Source organism: Chlorocebus sabaeus, chromosome 22 (assembly GCF_047675955.1).
Source record: "Chlorocebus sabaeus isolate Y175 chromosome 22, mChlSab1.0.hap1, whole genome shotgun sequence".
Taxonomy (NCBI): domain Eukaryota; kingdom Metazoa; phylum Chordata; class Mammalia; order Primates; family Cercopithecidae; genus Chlorocebus; species Chlorocebus sabaeus.
Window position 1 is genome coordinate 47,428,600 of NC_132925.1, and position 19,601 is coordinate 47,448,200.

At 46.1% G+C, this 19,601-nt stretch overlaps 1 protein-coding gene across 1 annotated transcript; it reads left to right on the forward strand.

Annotated features, from left to right (window-relative positions):
• Positions 1–16,570: 16,570 nt before the first annotated feature.
• Positions 16,571–18,159, forward strand: LOC103228104 (NADH dehydrogenase [ubiquinone] 1 beta subcomplex subunit 4-like). Its single transcript, XM_007985470.3, has one exon. The coding sequence runs from the start codon at positions 16,586–16,588 to the stop codon at positions 16,970–16,972; it is 387 nt and encodes a 128-aa protein (XP_007983661.2). The 5' UTR covers positions 16,571–16,585; the 3' UTR covers positions 16,973–18,159.
• The last annotated feature ends 1,442 nt before the right edge of the window (positions 18,160–19,601 follow it).

Genomic DNA, 19,601 nt, shown 5'->3' on the forward strand with positions numbered 1-19,601 from the left:
CCCAACCCCATGTGAATGGGCGGTTGATCTGCCAGGAGTCGGGGCTGTCCCCAAACGGAAGCCTTCTGGGGCAGGAACTGGCAGAGCCTTCTAGGACCCCAGATTCCTAAGGTTAGCTGTGGAAGCTGTCCTAGGGGCCCAGGAGGGAGATGCAGCTCTAAAGGCGGGCTGCCCGTGACACCTGTCTGTGTGTCCCGGCCACCACCTCATTGCAGGCCTTTCCTGGGCCACTTTCTTGTCTCTAAATGAAGAAAAATAACATCTCATCTCATCCTTAAAATGACTCCACTTTAAGGATTACGGTGTAGATTAAAAAACAAAAAACAAAAAACAAAAAACAGCAATGTAGACTGAGCACAGGGGTTCACGCCTATAATCCCAGCATTTTGGGAGGCCAAGAGAGGCAGATCACCTGAGGTCAGGAGTTCAAGACCAGCCTGGCCAACATGGCAAAACCCCATCTCTTCTAAAAATATAAAAATTAGCCAGGCGTGGTGGTACACACCTGTAATCCCAGCTATTCCAGAGGCTGAGACAGGAGAATCACTTGAACCTGGGAGGCGGAGGTTGCAGTGAGCCGAGATTGCACCACTGCACTCCAGCCTGAGTGACACAGCAAGACTTTGTCTCAAGAAAATAAATAAATAAATAAATGTATATGAAATGCCTTACAATGGGGAGTAAAATATTCAAATTTTAGGAAATCTTAATGATGTAAAACATCATATTAACAGATTGAAAAAAACATGATCATTTCAATAGATAGCAAAAAGAGATTTTGAGAAATTCAGCATACATTCTCAATTTTTAAAACTCTTAATAAAATAGAAAAACATGGATTCTTCCTTAGCATGATTTAAAAAACTTATATATTTAAAGGGCTTCCACCTCCAGCCATGTGAGAATATCTGTACTAGACTTGCCCTCCTGCTGTAAACACCTAGAAACTGTACAAACTATTTGAAACAATTGTTTTTAGACATCGGACAACAGGCACAGTCTCTGGACTGTGATCCCTGAAAGAAGGGAAGCAAACAGAATGGTCCAGTGGCCGCCCCAGCTCTCTGCCTCAGTGCAGGTGCTAGGAGCCCAAGCACAGCAAGGACTGGCACCGGGGAAGGTGACGAGCTGGAGTCTGCAGGACAGAGCACAGAAGGGAAGACACAGAATGGGCAGGCATGGAGCTGCCCGTTCTGCACAGGGGTCCGCCTGGGTCTGTTGCTGAATGCTAAGCTATGTGTGCATAGGGCAAATTCTGCCAAGCCGGACAAAGAACTGCTAGGAACTTAAGCTGAAAACTTCCCATGGATCGTGCAGGGTTAGGAGACAAGCCAGAGAGGAAAGGCCACTCTCAACCCACTGTATTGGAGACAAAAAAAGAGCCTTGAAAGCGCCAACCTGATTCACAAGAAATGTAATGCCTGCCAGAACCAAGCCCAGCCATGTGTAAAGAAAAACAAGGGCATGTAGCACTCACCACGATGGCCATTCAGAAATAACCAGAGGTCCAAAGGAGCAGGAAAGTGTGTGCCACTACCAGGAGAAAAACCAGTCCATAGAAACAGACTCAGGAATGCACAAATGATGGAATTAGGAAACAAGGACTTTAGAACAGCTATTGGCCAAGTGCAGTGGCTCAGACCTGTAATCCCAGCACTTTGGAGGGCTGAAACAGGAGGATCACTTGAGGCTAGGAATTTGAGACCAGCCTGGGCAACAGAGCAAGACCCTATCTCTACAAAAAAATTTTAAAAATTGGCCAGACGCAGTGGCTCACACCTGTAATCCCAGCACTTTTAGAGGCTGATGCAAGTGGATCATGAGGTCAAGAGATCAAGACCATCCTGGCCAACACGGTGAAACCCCATCTCTACTAAAAATACAAAAGTTAGCTGGGCATGGTGGTGTGTGCCTGTAATCCCAGCTACTCAGGAGGCTGAGGCAGGAGAATTACTTGAACCCAGGAGGTGGAGGTTGCAGTGAGCCGAGATCTCACCACTGCACTCCAGCCTGGCGACAGAGCAAGACTCCGTCTCAAAAAAAAAAAGCAAAATTAAAAAAATTAGCCAGGAGTGGTGGCATGTGGTTGTAGTCCCAGCTCCTTGGGGATCTGAGGTGGGAGGACTGCTTAAGCCCAGGAGATTGAGGCTGCAGTGAGCCATGATCATGCCACTACATTCCAACCTGGGTGACAGAGTAATACCTTGTCTCAAAAACTAATAATAGCCGGGTGCGGTGGCTCACGCCTGTAATCCCAGCACCTTGGGAGGCCGAGGCAGGTGGATCACGTAGTCAGGAGATCAAGACCATCCTGGCTAACACAGTGAAACCCCATCTCTACTAAAAAAATACAAAAAATTAGCCAGGCGTGTTGGCGGGCACCTGTAGTCCCACCTCCTCGGGAGGCTGAGGCAGGAGAATGGCACGAAACTGGGAGACGGAGCTTGTAGTGAGCCAAGATTGTGCCACTGCACTCCAGCCTGGGCAATAGAGCGAGACTCCGTCTCAAAAAATAACAATAATAATAATAATAAAATAAGAAGCTATTATACATATGCTCAATATGCTCAAGAATTTAAAGAAAAACATGAACATAATGAGGAGAAATATGGAAAATATAATCAAGAACCTAATGGAATTTCTAGAGGTGAAACATACAATACCTGCAACGAGAAATGTATTGACTGAGATTAACAGCGTATCACACACTGACAAAGGAAAGATCAATGAACCTGAAAACAATGCAACAGAAACTGAACTGAAGCACTGGGAGAAAAATGCTGAAATAAAATGAACAGAACTGGAAATGTTACCTGTGAGATACTATCAAACAATACATGTATCATTAGGGTACCAGGAAGGAGACAAGAAACATATTAGAAGGCAATCTTCTAAATTTGATGAAAATCACAGATGCAGAGTTCCAGGGAGCTCAAGGACCCCTGTCTGAGAAGCAGGAAGCTTTGCCGCTCAGCATCCCCTCCTGGAAGAACTTGCCTAGAGGCTGTGGGGAGTGCAGGCTGCAGAACGCCCTCAGCCACCAGCTCCTCCCCGTCCCTCATCTGCAGAGAGAGCCACGGGCTAAAGCCCACACCTTCCCAGGCAGCCTGCATCAGATGACTGAGCAGGCAGGGAATGTAAAGATCTGGCCATTTCAGCTCAGCACAGAACACGCTGATGGAAGGCCTTGCTCTGGAGTCCCCACCAAATGGGCAGAGGTGGGCAGGCCTGACTGAGGTTGAACTCCACTGCCAAGCCTGCTTCTGCCTCCTCCAGTCACAAGTTTGAAACACCTAGTGCCCCAGACTCCACTCCTCCATCTGCCTCCAGGGAAGCCAGCCTGAGACAACTAGCAAGGGCACATCCTAATGAAATGGCTGAGAATGCAAGGTAAAGGGAAACAGAAGCAAGAATGGCCATGTCCTCAAAAACTCTGCAGGCCAGGAGACAATGAAACAGCATCTGCAAGAAAAAGCCGGGGATCTACCAATCTATATCCTGCAACCACAGAAGACAAAATAGAGACTTTTCCAAACAAACCAAGGCTAGAGATTTTGCCAGTGGCAGACCTGCAATACTGGAAATGTTGATGGGAGTTCTTCACACCAAAGGCGAATGATACTGGATGAAAAGCCTGGAACTACAGGAGAGAATGAAGAGTTTGGGAAACAGAAAATGCATCATTCATATGAAAATCTTTTTCTCATTTTGAATCTCTTTGGAACATAATCGGCTATGGAAGGTAAAACTGTTAACAATTTGTTGTTGGGGGCCAGGTGCGGTGGCTCACGCCTGTAATCCCAGCACTTTGGGAGGCCAAAGAGTTCAGGAGTTTGAGATCAGCCTGACCAACATGGTAAAACCCCATCTCTACTAAAAATACAAAAATTAGCCAGGTATGGTGGCACGTGCCTGTAATCCCAGCTGCTTGGGAGGCTGAGGCAGGAGAATCTCTTGAACCCGAGAGGTGGAGTTTGCAGAGAACTGAGATCATGCCACTGTACTCCAGCCTGGGCGACAGAGTGAGACTCCGTCTCAAAAAACAGCAGGATGGCAGGTGTAAATATAGACATAAGGATACCTGCATTCAGTATAAATAATTGAGGCACTTGAAAAATCAGATAGCAGACTGGACAAAAAAAGCAAGACTTACCTGTATGCTCTCTACCAGAAACTTACTTTAAATATAAAAACACAAATAAACTACAAAAAGATAGAAAAGATATATCATGCAAGCACTAGTCATGTTTTCAAAAGCTGGAGTGCCTATATTCTTATCAGACAAAGTAGACTTCAGGGCAAATATTACCAGGGATAGAGATGTTTCATAATGATAAAGGTGTGAATTTATCATAAAGACATCATAATCCTAAATGTGCATCTACCTAATCACAAAGCTTCAAAATGCATGAAACAAAAACTGACAAACCCACAATTCTCATGCGTGATACTCATGCAGAATTTAAAGGAAAAACAGGCAAATCCACAATTCTCATGCATGATTCCCACACTCCTCTGCAAATAAGGAGACAGAAGATTTGAACACAGTCAGCCAATTTAACCATCTCATGCTTAACAATGGCAGAATGTCCATTCTTCTCAGCGCACATACAGCCACCATCAAAATAAACCATACGCTGGACCACAAAACAAGTTCCCTAAACGTTAAACGTTAAAAACAGGCAGAGTATGTTCTCTAACTAAAACACAGTTTAAAAAGAAATCAATTTAACAGTTAGATATCTTTTAAATCCCTGACAATTGGAAATTGAACAAAGCACTTTTAATTCCCCATGGGTCAAAGAAGAAATGATAGGAGAAATTAGAAATGTTTTTAACTCTGTGAAAATAAAAACATAGCCTATCAAATTCATGAGAAGCAGCTAAATCAGTACTTAGAGTGAACTTTACAAGTTTAAATACTTATATCGTGGCAGGGTGCTCACACCTATAATCCCAGCACCTTGGAAGGTCGAGGTGGTTGGATCACGAGTCCAGGAGTTCGAGATCAGCCTGGCCAACAGGGTGAAACCCCTTCTCTACTAAAAATACAAAAATTTGCCAGGCATGGCAGCACATGCCTGCAATCCCAGCTACTCAGGAGGCTAAGGCAGGAGAATCACTTGAAACCAGGAGGCAGAGGCTGCAGTGAACTGAGATCATGACACTGAACTCCAGCGTGGGGAACAGAGCAAGATTCTGTCTCAAAATAAATAAATGCTTATATTAGAAAAGGGTCAGAAATTAGTGAAACCAGTTAATAAATTTAGAAAGATCATAAAATACAAGATCTATCTACAAAGAAATGTATTTTTGTAAACTGGAAATGACCCATTGGTAAATGAAATTTAAAACTTATAGCCCTTAGGTGGAATCAAAAACACAAAAAATAATAAGGGATAAATTTAACAACAGAGTAAGAACTATTCACTGAAAACTGCAAGGTATTACTGAGAATGATTTCTAAGGGCCTAAATAGAGAGACACACCAGGTTCATGGACTAGAATGCTTGAACATGGGTGGGTGCGGGCAAAACAGTACTGGCCGAGGACGATGACTTTAGGGGCCAGATGCTGGGTACACGCATTATACAGTCCCTCTACTTCTATGTACATTTGAAAATTTCAGTAGAATAAAAGGAGCATAAAATATAGCCTCCACATCACATTGGGCACCTTCCCCTCCTCATAAGCACTCTCTACAGCTGCATAGACCGCCTCGTGGATTCGTGTGGGTTCTTGGAATCCGGCCACATTCAGAGAGGTGTGGGGCAGGGTGGTTGGGGATTGAGGTTCTCAGGCAGGCAACTCACCCTTTCTGTGCCTCGACTTCCTCGTCTGTGACATAGAGCTGCCTCCTAGGGTTGTTGTGAGGACTCAAAAGATCCTACACCAGAGCGCCTGGGCTGGCTCCTGGAGAGGGGAGCTGACGGTGCACGCCGGCATGCTACCATCGTCACCACCATTGCCCTCGTCATGGTCATCCTCATGCTTGTTGTTTCGCTGCTTTCTGGTTTCCTGCACTTGCAAGTAACACCACAGCAAACTTCTTTACGTTTAAAGCTTTGCCTCCAATTCTGATGCTATTCTTAGCCTAAATCCTAAAATACTGGATTTCTCAAGCAAAGGGCAGTTAGGCACCCACAGCAGGCAAGAACAGGTGCTGGACCAGAGCCCGAGTGCCAGGACTGAATACACACGGCTGCTGCCGGAGGGCCAGCCTGCCCTCTATCCAGCCCCCTCCTGGGGTCAGCGCCACCTCGAAACCAGGCAGCGGCGATGGATGGACAGAGATAGGCCTAAGAGACACTTAGGCCTGGGATCAGAGACGCAGGTGCCACAGGGGCCGAGCCGAGAAGGCAGGGCTGCATGCTCAGAGCAGCCTTGGCACGCCTGCGGCTGAGGTTCATGCAGCGGCAATTGCTCTACACCTGGGGCAGGTGTTGTTTCATCTGATCTTCAGAACTCTAAGAGGCTGTTCTAACAACAGTTCCAAGTCACAAGTGAGGAGATGGAGGCACAGAGAGATCACGTCCCTTGCCCAAGATGCACAGCTAGTCATTGCTGTAGCCGGGATTCAAACTCCGGGATCAGAGTTCTGACCCACCACGCTAAGTTTCTGACCCCAAGATGGGATTGCCCAAGGCAAACATTCCTATTTATTATTATTATTATTATTATTATTATTATTATAGACAGAGTCTCACTCTGCCCCCTAGGTTGGAGTGCAATGGCGCAATCTCCACTCACTGCAACCTCCGCCTCCTGGGTTCAAGTGATTCTCCTGCCTCAACCTCCCGAGTAGCTGGGATCACAGGCGCCCACCACCATGCCTGGCTAATTTTTGTATTTTTAATAGAGACAGGGTTTCACCATGTTGGCCAGGCTGATCTCGAACTCTTAATCTCAAGTGATCCGCCTACCTCAGCCTCCCAAAGTGCTGGGATTACAGGCATGAGCTACCCTGCCTGGCCAAACATTCCAATTTTTAAGTGTTAACAATGAATTCTTACAAATTTAATACTACACAGCCCTCTTGCCACATTTGGCCCATGGGGCATCAGTTAGCAACCCTTGGAAGATGAAGTGAGGGAGAGGAAGGAAGTGCAGGCTCCTTCCCAGGGAGGGGGGACACAGAAAAAGGGGTAGGACGCCCCATTTGTTTGCATTTCTGTACACTAAGCAAACCTAGAAAGGAATGAGGCATCCCCTGTTACTGGGTCAGGAAACAAGGATCACAAACGCCAGAAAAAAGAAAAAAAAAAAAAACACCTGGGCACAGCCTGGGCTTTCTGCCCTCTGGCAATGGGGGTTGGGGTTGAAGGGCAGAGGACCAACACTGTCACTGTGATTCCCAGGCGCACTAAGGGAAGGGGCACCTCCTGGCGACCCTCCAAGAAGCAGCCCACCCAAATTGCTGCCTGCTGCAAGGGCCAAATGCTGGGACCAGAGGAACTGGGGCCTTTTGCATCGGGCTTTACCCTTTAACACAACAAAACAGAGCCCGGCCTGCTGAGGAGTGTTACACACCTGCTGAGAAACCCAGCCATGCCTGGCCCTCCTCTCAGGCAGACACAGTCCCCAGCCCTTCCTGTACACACGATGTCAGCCTTGGGGCCATCGAGCTTCTGTGATAAAAACAAGTGGAAGAAAGGAGCTGAGGGCACCTCATCACCAGCTGGGAGGCAGGCGGGAGGAGAGGCCCCCAGGCAGCTCAGCTGATGGCAGCTCAGGACAAAGTCTCGGCATCCCCCTGACCCTCCTTCCCAGGCACTCCACCTCCTTTTCTGCCACCGCCCGCCCCCTGGGCACTTGGAAGAGGGGGTTGGGAAGCCCTCTTTGGGATGGAGCTGGGTGGGCAGGGAGTTTGCAGAAGGGCCGGGGAGGAGGTGGGAGGGGCTGAGGGAGGAATGAACGGGGTTGTGGCCCCTCTGGGAGCCGGGACCAGCCCTGACCTCTGGGGGAAGCCTGCCAACAGCAGGGCAACAAAACTTCCTTGAAGGGGGCGCCAGGTGGAGTATCCCCAAGGCCCGTTCAAAGCCAGGCCCCAGCTACCTTTGTCTGTTGCCTGGGCCATGGCAGGGGCCTCCTACTTTCCCTGGTTTCCCACACTGCAGCCAGAAGGAATCTTGGACGGTGCAGCAGGTCCCAGGGCTCCGGCTCCCAGAGGCCGAGGTCCCTAAGGAGGTGTGTGAGGCCCTCAGCACTCTGGCCCCACCTGACCCCACTCTCTGGATTCCTCTCATTGCTCCTCCGCCACCATGCGTGGCTTAGCTGTTCTTTCTCTAGAACCTTCTTCCCCCAGACATCCCAATGCCAGTTCCTGCACCTCTTCCAAGTCCTTCCCCGTTCTCGGGGCCATTCCTCACGGGTGCGCCCAGGATTCAACGCTGCAGGTCCTTTCCCTCCCGCTGGTGTATTCTTCTCCATAGCAGGGTCCATCCCCTGCCCACACAGTGACTGCCTTCCAGAGTGCCCGGTAGCTATTTCAGGCTGTTCCTAGTGGTTTCCCTGGGGAAGGAGGGCCCAGACCTGCCCAGCCTCTGGCTGGGTCCCTGCTCCCTGCCTGTCCAAGCTCCACCCACGGATCCTATGATCAGTCTCACCGGGCTCCTCATGGCGCGGAGATCTCACGCAGTGCTGTCCAGGAAAGCCGAATCCCAGCCACGTCTGCGACTTTAAAGTATGCAGTAGCCACATTTTTAAAAGTAAAAGGAAATGAGTGCAATTAATTTATATTAATTATAGTTAATTTACATACTTATATCTTATAAATAATATACTTTATCTGACTCAATATAACCAAAATATTGTCATTTGAACCCATAACCAATATAAATATATAAGCATATAATAAATACGTAAAATATATAAATATGATGGGATATCACGCATTCTCTTTTTCATACTAAGTCCCTGAAATCCAGTGTGTATTTTACACTCACAGCACTTCTCACTTCAGATGAACCACATCTCAAGAGCTCAGTCCCCTGTGAACCAACACTCACATTGTCCCCAATTCCCCGCTAAACAATGCAGCAGTGACATGTTCACACATGCCTCCTGGAAGACTAGGATGTGAATTTGTTTCTCTCCTGGGTACGTCTCCAGGGCAGTGGTGGCTGGCTCAGACTTAACTGGCCATGGCTTGCCAGCTCCCTCTGTAGGACGGCTGCACTGGCCACACTCGCCCTCAGGACATATGGGTCCCACTGGCTCCACACCCTTCCACTTTCTGCATTACCCACCTTTCTAATGTTTGTCAATAGGATGGCTGTAAAATGACACTTCCTTGTTATTTTGATTTGCATTTCTCTAATTGCTAATGAGTTTGGGCTGAGCTACCTTTGAAAGAATTTGTCCAGCCTAAATGAGCATTGATAACAGATTAGCTAAACAAGTCACGTTGTCCTATTTCACAAACTATTGTAGACCTGTTAAAAAGAATGGAACAAGGCTGGGTGCGGTGGCTCACGCCTGTAACCCCAGTGCTTTGGGAAGCCAAGACAGGCAGATGACTTGAGCCCAGGAGTTCACGACCAGCCTGGGCAAGGGCGAAACCTCGTCTCTACAAAAATACAAAAACTAGCCCAGTACGGTGACATGTGCCTGTAGTTCCAGCTACTTGGGAGACCAAGGCAGGACCACACCCAGTACCACCCGCTCTGCCAGGCACTCACTGTGTGACCTTGGTCCTCCCTGTGCCTCAGTTTCTTCCTCTGCAAAACAAAAAAGGGATGAGGAGAGTGTCTCACAGATTGTTGTGGAGAAGATGCATTTGGAGATGCACAGAGAGCAGCATCCAGTCACCTGCGTGCCCCAGCTCGGCTCCGACACCAGCTCTCGCTCCTCTTTGCCGTACACCTTTGCTGCGCATCTACCGAATTCCAGGCACAGATCCAGAGTCTCTCGGAACACAGAGGTGAAGTGCAAAGAAAAATCATCATCATCATATGATTATTAACCCCAGAGAAAAGAAAATGCTACATAGGAGAGGGAAGGTAACCACAGATTACCACATGGCGCAGCTGCGCCTTGTGTTTACACTGGTTTATGATAATATAAACTCTGAGTCAGAATTAATAACTAAAAGGAGACAGGGACCAGGACAAGGGAGGGCCAAGAACAAACTATCCTCAGGAAGCAGAGGCCCTCCATGCTCCTAAGGCCAGCGGCTTCCCTCAGTTGTGACAGGAATATTTCTTGGCCTCCTGAGCCACTGAGGGCAACGCTGGGTGGCCCGCTGTTTGGGTGCTGACGGCTGTCCAGTTCAGGGGCATCTGAGCCAGCAGCCCTCGGAGCCCCGCCTCACATACCATAGGCCCAAGAAAGAAGGCTTGTGCAAGACCACACCTGGAGCTGGAGCAGAACCAGATGCAAACCCACCCTGCCTCCAGGTCTGGTGCTCTTTCCTCCGGCCTGCGCAGAGGGCCAGGGAGGCTGGGGACCTCAGGATATCCCTTCTGTGTCGGGATCTTTTTTTTTTTTTTTTTTGAGACAGGGTCTTACTCTGCCACCCTCACCCACACTGGAGTGCAGTGGCATGATCTCAGCTCACTGCAGCCTCTGCCGCCTGGGTTCAAGTGGTTCTTGTGCTTCAGCCTTCTAAGTAGCTGGGATTACAGGCATGTACCATCACACTGGCTAATTTTTTGTATTTTTTAGTAGAGACAGGGTTTCACCATGTTGACCAGGCTGGTCTCAAACTCCTGAACTCAAGTGATCGGCCCACCTTAGCCTCCCAAAGTGCTGGGATTACAGGTGTAAGTGCCGGAATCTTGCACAGCAGAGAGCGGGACTGGTGAAATACGCCCTGGTGCACACACACAGTGGAATGCGTGCCTGCCTACAGACAGTAAAGCAAAGCTAGCTGAGTTCCTTTGGAACCTGTTGCCCTATCTGTAAAATGAGGCTGTGCTAGTGCTTGTGGGCTGCATGAGGGTCCCCTGCATTAATACAGATAAAGCGCCTGATTACCATCCTCCTCCCCTCCACTGAGGAGAGACAGCCTCCATGGTGCAATGCCCAATGCCAAAGGCATGTGAAGAACTCAGCTCACACCCTGGCTCTGCTGGTGAGATGTGGACAAGGCCCTGAACACACACATCCATGTGTGAATGTATGAGGGGGCGCTATATGGATGAGTGTGTGCGCACTGTGCGTGGCAGATGCGCATTGTGTGTGGCAGGTGTGTATACGTGTGTATGTATAGTTGTGGGTACGTATCGGTGACAATCATAATCTCCCATGACACAATCCCAGATGCCATGACCTCAAGTGTTGAAATCCTGAAAGATCAAAACTCCAGATGTTGAAATCCTGAAAGTCAGATTCTAGGAAAAGGATTAGTGCATTTCCAGTTGTAGGCAGGATGATTGCATCATGTTAGTTGCATGTTGGGTGGAACTATTACCTTGCTATCTTTGTTTGGAAATTCAGTGTGGTTTAAGGAGATGTGTTTGGGTGCCAAGTCGACATACCTGGCTCTGCTGGAGACTTGAGAAACCTGGTAAGCATTATTTTGGGGTGTCTGTGAGGGCGTTTCCAGGGAAGACTAGTGTGTGAGTTTGAGTAGATCAGGGGAAAGATCTGCTCTCGGTGTAAACAGGCACATGTATTTATTGCTCTGATAAATCCCCCTTTTAAAAATGTAAATAAACGTGTTTTAGAGAATTCTAAAATTATTTTTTCCAGAATTATGTTTTGGGGATGTTTATCTTTTGAAATTCTGATTTTCAAGATTCTATACTCCAGGGATTTTGATGTTTCAGGATTTCACCATTCAGGATTATGGAATTTGGGACTATGTCTTTTGGGATTATGACCCAAACTGGTATGCATACGTGTGTGTGTTCATGAGTGTGAATATATTGTGTGTGTGTGTATATGTGAATGGGGTATATGTACATATGTGTGTATATGAGCGTGTGTGTGTGTTGTTAGGGTAAATACAAATCTATAGAGAAAAAAATTTGAATTTTTTCTGCTGCAAAAAAAGGGAACAAGGCACCCCTCCCCACTTCGTACTTCCTTTAATAAAGCTGAAATTGTAAATGCTATCTCTGTCTCCTTGAGGTGTATGTAAATTTATTTTATTGTATTCTTATTATCGCAGTAAAGAAATAGTTTATGACCCGAGGCCGGCTACCCTGGAGATGGGGTTGTCACTCAATCTCGCTGAGGAGTTGGGGGAGGGCTTTCAAGGGTTTTGGAGCGGGCCGAAGTGTGGAGATCGCTGATTGGTTGGGGATGAAATCGTAGGCGTGGGAAACCTCCCTGAGTCCTCCTCAGTCTGGGATCCTCTGACCCTTTTTGCATCCCCGGGCTCCTTCTCTCCGCCGTGGAAACAGCCAGGAGGTGGCGCCGGATCTCCCCCAGCCTCAGGAGTGTGAGGCCCAGGAGCTCGCTCCAGGAGGTAAACATTTTTTTTTTTTTTTTTTTTGAGACGGAGTCTCGCTCTGTCGCCCAGGCTGGAGTGCAGTGGCCGGATCTCAGCTCACTGCAAGCTCCGCCTCCCGGGTTTACGCCATTCTCCTGCCTCAGCCTCCCGAGTAGCTGGGACTACAGGCGCCCGCCACCTCGCCCGGGTAGTTTTCTGTATTTTTTAGTAGAGACGGGGTTTCACCGTGTTAGCCAGGATGGTCTCGCTCTCCTGACCTCGTGATCCGCCCGTCTCGGCCTCCCAAAGTGCTGGGATTACAGGCTTGAGCCACCGCGCCCGGCCTAGGAGGTAAACTATTTGCTTGCCAAAAGACAGGAGACTTTTGGGAAGTTAGCACGTATGGAGTGGGTGGTATCTGCCAGGCTATGAAAGCTCTTTTTCTCTGCAATCTCCTTAGCCGACTGTCTGTGATGCACACTGCAGTCTAGTTGTAGCAAAACTAACTTCCTGTTACCTTTGTGGAGAGGTTTTCTGGGTTGACAGATTTTGTTTTTAATCATTTCCCCAATGATGTGTGTGTGTTTAAAACATGTGTCTATGGCGGCAGTGGGAGCGGGAGAGTATCCTAAAAAGCCGGTTCAGTGCACACCCCTAGGACTGGTGGAACTGAAGCTAGAATCGGGGATGGGAGGGACAAACCAGTTTTTTCCTATACACTCTGTGTAGCAACAGAACTAAGCACGTACATGTGCCTTGCATCACAGTTTACTCAGCAACTAGCTGCATCTATGACTGTGGTCCCATAAGATGATAATGGGATCGGACGCGGTGGCTCACTCCTGTAATCCCAGCACTTTGGGAGGCTGAGGCGGGTGAATCACCTGAGGTCAGGAGTTCAAGATCAGCCTGGTCAACATGGCAAAACCCCGTCTCTACTGAAAATGCAAAAATTAGCTGGGTGTGGTGGCGTGTGTCTGTAGTCCCAGCTACTCGGAGACTGAGGCTGGAGAATCGCTTAAACCGGGGAAACGGAGGTCGCAGTGAACCAAGATCGCGCCACTGCACTCCAGCCTGGGCAACAGAGTGAGACTTGGTCTCAAAAAAAAAAAAAAGGACCCAAAAATCCCCCTCACCTAATGAGGTCACATCAGCTATGACATCATCGCACACGCATTCCTCTCTGTGTGTGGTGATGCTGGTGTACACAAACCCACTGCACTGCCAGTCGGATGAAAGCCCAGCACATGCGATCATGTACATAATGTAATACTTGATCCTATTAATAAACAACCGTGTCACTGTCAGAGGCATTTAAACCAGCGCAACTCCATCTTGAGTACGGACTGGGTAAAATAAGGCTGAGACCTACTGCTCTGCCTTCCCAGACAGTTAAGGCATTCTAAGTCACAGGATAAATTAGGAGGTCGGCACAAGATACAGGTCATAAAAACCTTGCTGATAAAACCGGTTGCAGTAAAGAAGTTGGCCAAAACTCACCAAAACCGAGATGGCCATGAGAGTGACCTCTGTTCGTCCTCGCTGCTACACTCCCACCAGTGCCATGACAGTTTACAGATGCCATGGCAACGTCAGGAAGTAATCCTACACGGTCTAAAGGGGGAGACAAGAATAATCCATCCCTTGTATACCATATCATCAAGAAATACCATAAAAATGGGCAACTAGCAGCCCTCAGGGCTACTCTGCCTACGGAGTGGCCATTCTTTATTTCTTCGCTTCTCCAACAAACTTGATTTCACTTTACTCTACGGATTCGCCTCGAATTCTTTCTTGCCAGAGATCCAAGAATCCTCACTTGGCGTCTGGATCATGACCCCTTTCCAGTAACATTACTGGTTTATGTATTTACTATATTTTACTTTTTAATCGTTATTTTAGAGCATACTCCTTCTACTTATTAAAAAAAGTTAGCGATAAAACAGCCTCAGGCAGGTTCTTCAGAAGGGATTCCAGATGAAGGCATTGTCATCACAGGAGGTGATGGCTCCATTGGCGTTACTGTCCTTGAAGACCTTCCAGTGGGACAGGAGTTGGACGTGGAAGGTAATGATATCACTGATCCTGACCCTGTGTAGTAGGTCTCAGCTAATGTGTGCGTTTGTGTCTTAGTTTTTGACAAAAATGTTTAAGAAGTAAACAAACAAAAAAAATTAGTAGAAAAAGGTTTATAAAATAAGAATATAAAGAAAAAATACTTGTGTACGATTGTACAATGTGTTTGTGTTTTAAGTTAAGTGTTATTACAAAAGAGTTGAAAGTGGCCGGGCGCGTAGGCTCACGCCTGTAATCCCAACACTTTGGCAGGCTGAGGCGGGCAGATCACAGGTTCAGGAGTTCAAGACCAGCCTGGACAACATGGTGAAACCCCATCTCTACTAAAAATACAAAAATTAGCCGGGCGTAGTGGCGCACACCTGTAATCCCACCTAGTCAAGAGGCTGAGGAAGGAGAATTGCTTGAACCCTGGAGGCGGAGGTTGCAGTGAGCCGAGATTGCACCACTATACTCCAGCCTGAGCGACAGAGCAAGACTCCGCCTCAAAAAAAAAAAAAAAAAAAAAATAGTTGAAAGTTAAAAAATTTGAAAAGTTTCTGAAGTAAAAATGTTATAGTAAGCTAAGCACAATTTGTTATTGAAGAAAGAAAATATATTTTATAAATTTGTGTAGCCTAAGTATATACATTTATGAAGTCTGCAGCAGTGCACAGTACTGCCTTAGGTCTTCACGTTCACTTACCACTCACTCACCGACTCACCAGGGCAACTTCTAGTCCTACAACCTCCATCCCTGGTGCATGCCCTTTACAGGGGTACCTTTTTACAATTTTTTTTTTCTGAGACAGTCTCACTCTGTCACCCAGGCTACAGTGCAACGGCACCATCTTGGCTCACTGGAACCTCCACCTCCTGGGTTCAAGTGATTCTCCTGCCTCAGTCACCCAAGTAGCTGGGATTACAGGCACTCACCACCATGCCCAGCTAATTTTTGTATTTTTAGTAGAGCCCATGTTGGCCAGGCTGGTTTGGAACTCCTGACCTTAGGTGATCCACCCGCCTCAGCCTCCCAAAGTGCTGGGATTACAGGCATGAGCCACCATGCCCAGCTGGGATTCTTAATTTCTGAAAAACTGAGTTCCTTCCAGTTTATATATTAGGCACAGGAATCCCAATCCAAAGGAAACAACACTGCAGCACCAACTGGCTGACTTCAGATAAGTAATGGGGTACATTTTACTTGAGTAAAGGATGGGATTGGGTTAGAGGCCTCCCCTCAGTAAAGTCCCTCTTGGTTAAAAATGGATTAAAGATGACAGGGTCCAAGTGAGGGCAAGCTTTGCCAGTTCAATATTGGGTGCTAAACAGAGTGGCTAATGTCTGTGTTTTGTGACTCGTATTTTCCTCTGGCCAGAATGAAAAATGTTAATTGGGTTACTCCATGCAACCCCTTGAGCAGCAACTTGCAAAATTGAGAGGCTTTTGCTTGTGGTTCCATAAAACAAAAAAAGATGATTTTCCTTTATGATGTGGCTTGGCCCCCAAGGCTATAGTGGCAAGCAGATCACTAGGGTCACTTAGGGAAAGGGAACACAGGAGACTGGCATGCCAGCAAAAGGGTAAGAATTTATTACCAGTTGGACTCTGGCCTTTCTCTCTTTGTGAAAACTGGTTAAATAAATGGTAAAAATCACTGTTTATCTCCTCTCTAAAGTTTTGATTAATACAAAAAAGAATTCTGAGGGTGGTCTTAAGCCGTAGTGAACCTGATGTGCTTTTTTTTTTTTAAATTCAATTTTTTTCCAGCTTTTGGTGTGCTTTATGTGTCTTTCTGTATTGTTCTGTCATGAAAGGGAGTACCTTAGGATAAAGCATGTGTCTAGGACCCCATAAACCCACTGTTCAAGATGGCCCAGAAGACTGGTCAGTCATGTCCTTGGGAGCCTGACCTTATACCATGTGGCCGTGCTTTCCCTTTTCGCAATGGAGGCCCAGGTTCAGGGTTCAATTCCCTTAGGAAATGAGTACTTTCTGGTTTGATGTCTGTGTAATCTTTGCCATTTGTTGATTCCCTTCCCCTCCACGAACGATCTTAAATTTTCCTTTCTCTGAGCACAGAAATATTATGCATTTGGCCTAGGCAAGGTTGCATAATAAAAGATTTAAGTTGTGCCCTAGGTCGCCAAGATGTCGTTCTCAAAGTATAAGTCGTTGCGCCAGACCACTGTGCCCGAGACCCTCGACCCAGCTGAATACGACACATCTCTGGAAACCCGGCGGGCGCAAGCCAAGCGGTTGGCCATAAGAGCCCGGCTGAAACGAGAGTACCTGCTTCAGTACAGCGATCCCAACCGCCGAGAGCTCATCGAAAATCCTGCCTTGCTTCGTTGGACCTATGCAAGAACAAATATCTATCCTAATTTCAGACCCACTCCTAAAAACTCACTCATGGGAGCTCTGTTTGGAATCGGGCCCCTCATCTTCCTGTATTGTGTTACCAAAGCTGACAGGGATAGGAAAGAAAAACTTATCCGGGAAGGAAAATGGGATCGAACATTTCAGCTCTCATGTTAAGTCTGGCAATGGTGACTATATGTATTCCTGCCTAAATAAATAGTTTATTAATCATTAAAAAAAAAAAAAAAGATTTAAAAGGACTTTTTAAAAAGAGCACTGTAGTTAAAAGTCAGCTTAATTAAAGCTGGATATTAAAGCTCTAACAGCCTGGGACTCCTTGGGAAAAACAGGAGGCTCCAGAGACCTGTTTTGGAAAAAAATCTGTTTTCCTCATGGAACCCCAGGAATTGGAAATGGATCAATCCCCCTCAAAATCTAAGGCTCTGTTCTTTTTAGGATCCAGGATCTGGTATAAAAATGGAATCTGTTTTTCCCTTCCAACTGTGCCTGCTTATTAGGCCCTAGAAATTGCAGGCTTTCCTGGCCCTGTTCTTCCACCCTAGGACTCCACTCTAAAGTCAGTAATCCAACTTAAAAAACTTAAAAATTGGCCGGGCATGGGGGGTTATGCCTGTAATCCCAGTACTTTGGGAGGCTGAGGCAGATGGATCACAAGGTCAGGAGTTTGAGACCAGGCTGGCTAACATGGTGGAACCCTGTCTCTACTAAAAATACAAAAAATTAGCCTGGCATGGTGGTACACGCCTGTAATCCCAGCTACTTAGGAGGCTGAGGCAGGACAATCTCTTGAATCTAGGAGGCAGAGGTTGCAGTGAGCCAAGATTGTGCCATTGCACTCCAGGCTGGGTGACAGAGCAAGACTCTGTCTCAAGACAAAACACACACACACACAACTTGAAAACTGGCAAATGAGAAATCTTACAACTACTTTGTCTGTGTAGTTATATATGTGCTGTGTGTGTGATGTTTACATAAAAGAGTTCTAATTAATTGGCTTTAAGAAAAATAAGCACTTAAATATTTTGGCAGAAAAGTAAAAACTGTCATGTCTTAGTTCACATAACTTTAGTAATCTTGGGGAAATAAAAACAGCTTTAAAGATTATTGGCAAAATAAAGACATTTGGTCTAAATTAGGCAGGTTAGATATTTGATTTGCTAAATGCTTTAAGGTCAAAAACTGCTTCTTAGGCCTTTGAAAATTATTCAGTTTACCTACTTTGGAGCATTAGATTCTAAATAAGGGCCAGGCCCATGGCTCATGCCTGTAATCCCAGCACTTTGGGAAGCCAAGGCAGGTGGATCACTTGAGGCCAGGAGTTCAAGACCAGCCTGGCCAACACGGCAAAACCCCGTCTCTATGAAAAATACAAAAATTAGCTGGGTGTGGTGGCATGTACCTGTAATCCCAGCTACTCAGGAGACTGAAGCAGAAAAATCACTTGAACCTGGGAGACAGAAGTTGCAGTGAGCCAAGATCAGACCACTGCACTCTAGCCTGGGTGATAGAGTGAGTGAGACTTTGTCTCAAAAAAAAAATTCCAAATAAGGCCTGGGGACAACCAGTAAAATAACTTGTTGTTTAAAAACAGGAACATTTAGGACAAGTCAGAAAGTCCATATATGTTGTAGATGGTTTGTGTACATTGTGAAAGGATTTGTGAAAGGAAATTTATGCACCAAAAGTAAAAGTTGCTGAGTTACCATTATAACATGTGATTGAGACTACTGAAGAAATAGTTTTACATGCAAGGTATGTGAGGAGAATGAAATGTGTATTTGGTAAAAGATTCTAAGAAGGCATGGAATGTAAATTTTTGCGTAGAGAGCTAAAGGATTGTTTTAGATAAGAATAAGCTAAAGGTTGAACAAGTTGTGGAAGATTTATAAAAATTAATGTTGTTAAAAAAATTATGAACATATTGACTAAATTTAAAGGAGTATTTTCCATAAATTGAACATCAAAATAAAGGCACAAACAGGGTTTCCTTAAATCACTGATCTGCTCTGCTTTTTTTTTTTTTTTTTTGAGACATAGTTTTACTCTTGTTGCCCAGGCTGGAGTGCAATGCCGAGATCTGGGCTCACCACAACTTCTGCCTCCTGGGTTCAAGCAATTGTCCTGCTTTAGCCTCCCAAGTAGCTGGGATTACAGGCATGTGCCACCGCACCCAGCTAATTTTGTATTTTTAGTAGCGACGGGGTTTCTCCACGTTGGTCAACCTGGTCTCGAACTCCCAACCTCAGGTGATTTGCCCACCTCAGCTTCCCAAAGTGCTGGGATTATAGGCGTGAGCCACAGTGCCCTGACTGATCTGCTCTTTAACAAAAATTTGTAAAGGGTTACAAAAGGTTTATGATAATCTCATCTTATTGTCAAACTGATTAAGATTGGAAAGATTTGTCTATAAGGTTTTATTTTAAAAAATGGGGTTAACATTCATAGTACACTAATGCAAGAGTGAAGTTTAGCTTTCTCTCTTGAACAAGATTTTCATGAATATTAACAGATAATGAAAGCTTTTTATTTGCCTTTAAACTACTGAATAAAAGAAAGGAAAGACAAGAGACAGATTGTTTGGAAAGCTAAGTCTTCCCTCTATCAATGAGTAAAGGTTTTGCCTTTAAAAAAATATTTGAATCATCATTGTGGCTAAATAAATGACTTATGGAAACCTGGAATTCTATTTCACAATATCAAGTGTTTTAAACCTTTAACATATTTGATAGCCTTCCCAAAATCAAATTTTAGCTTCAAAATGGTCTTTTCTGACCTCTAGCTTTAA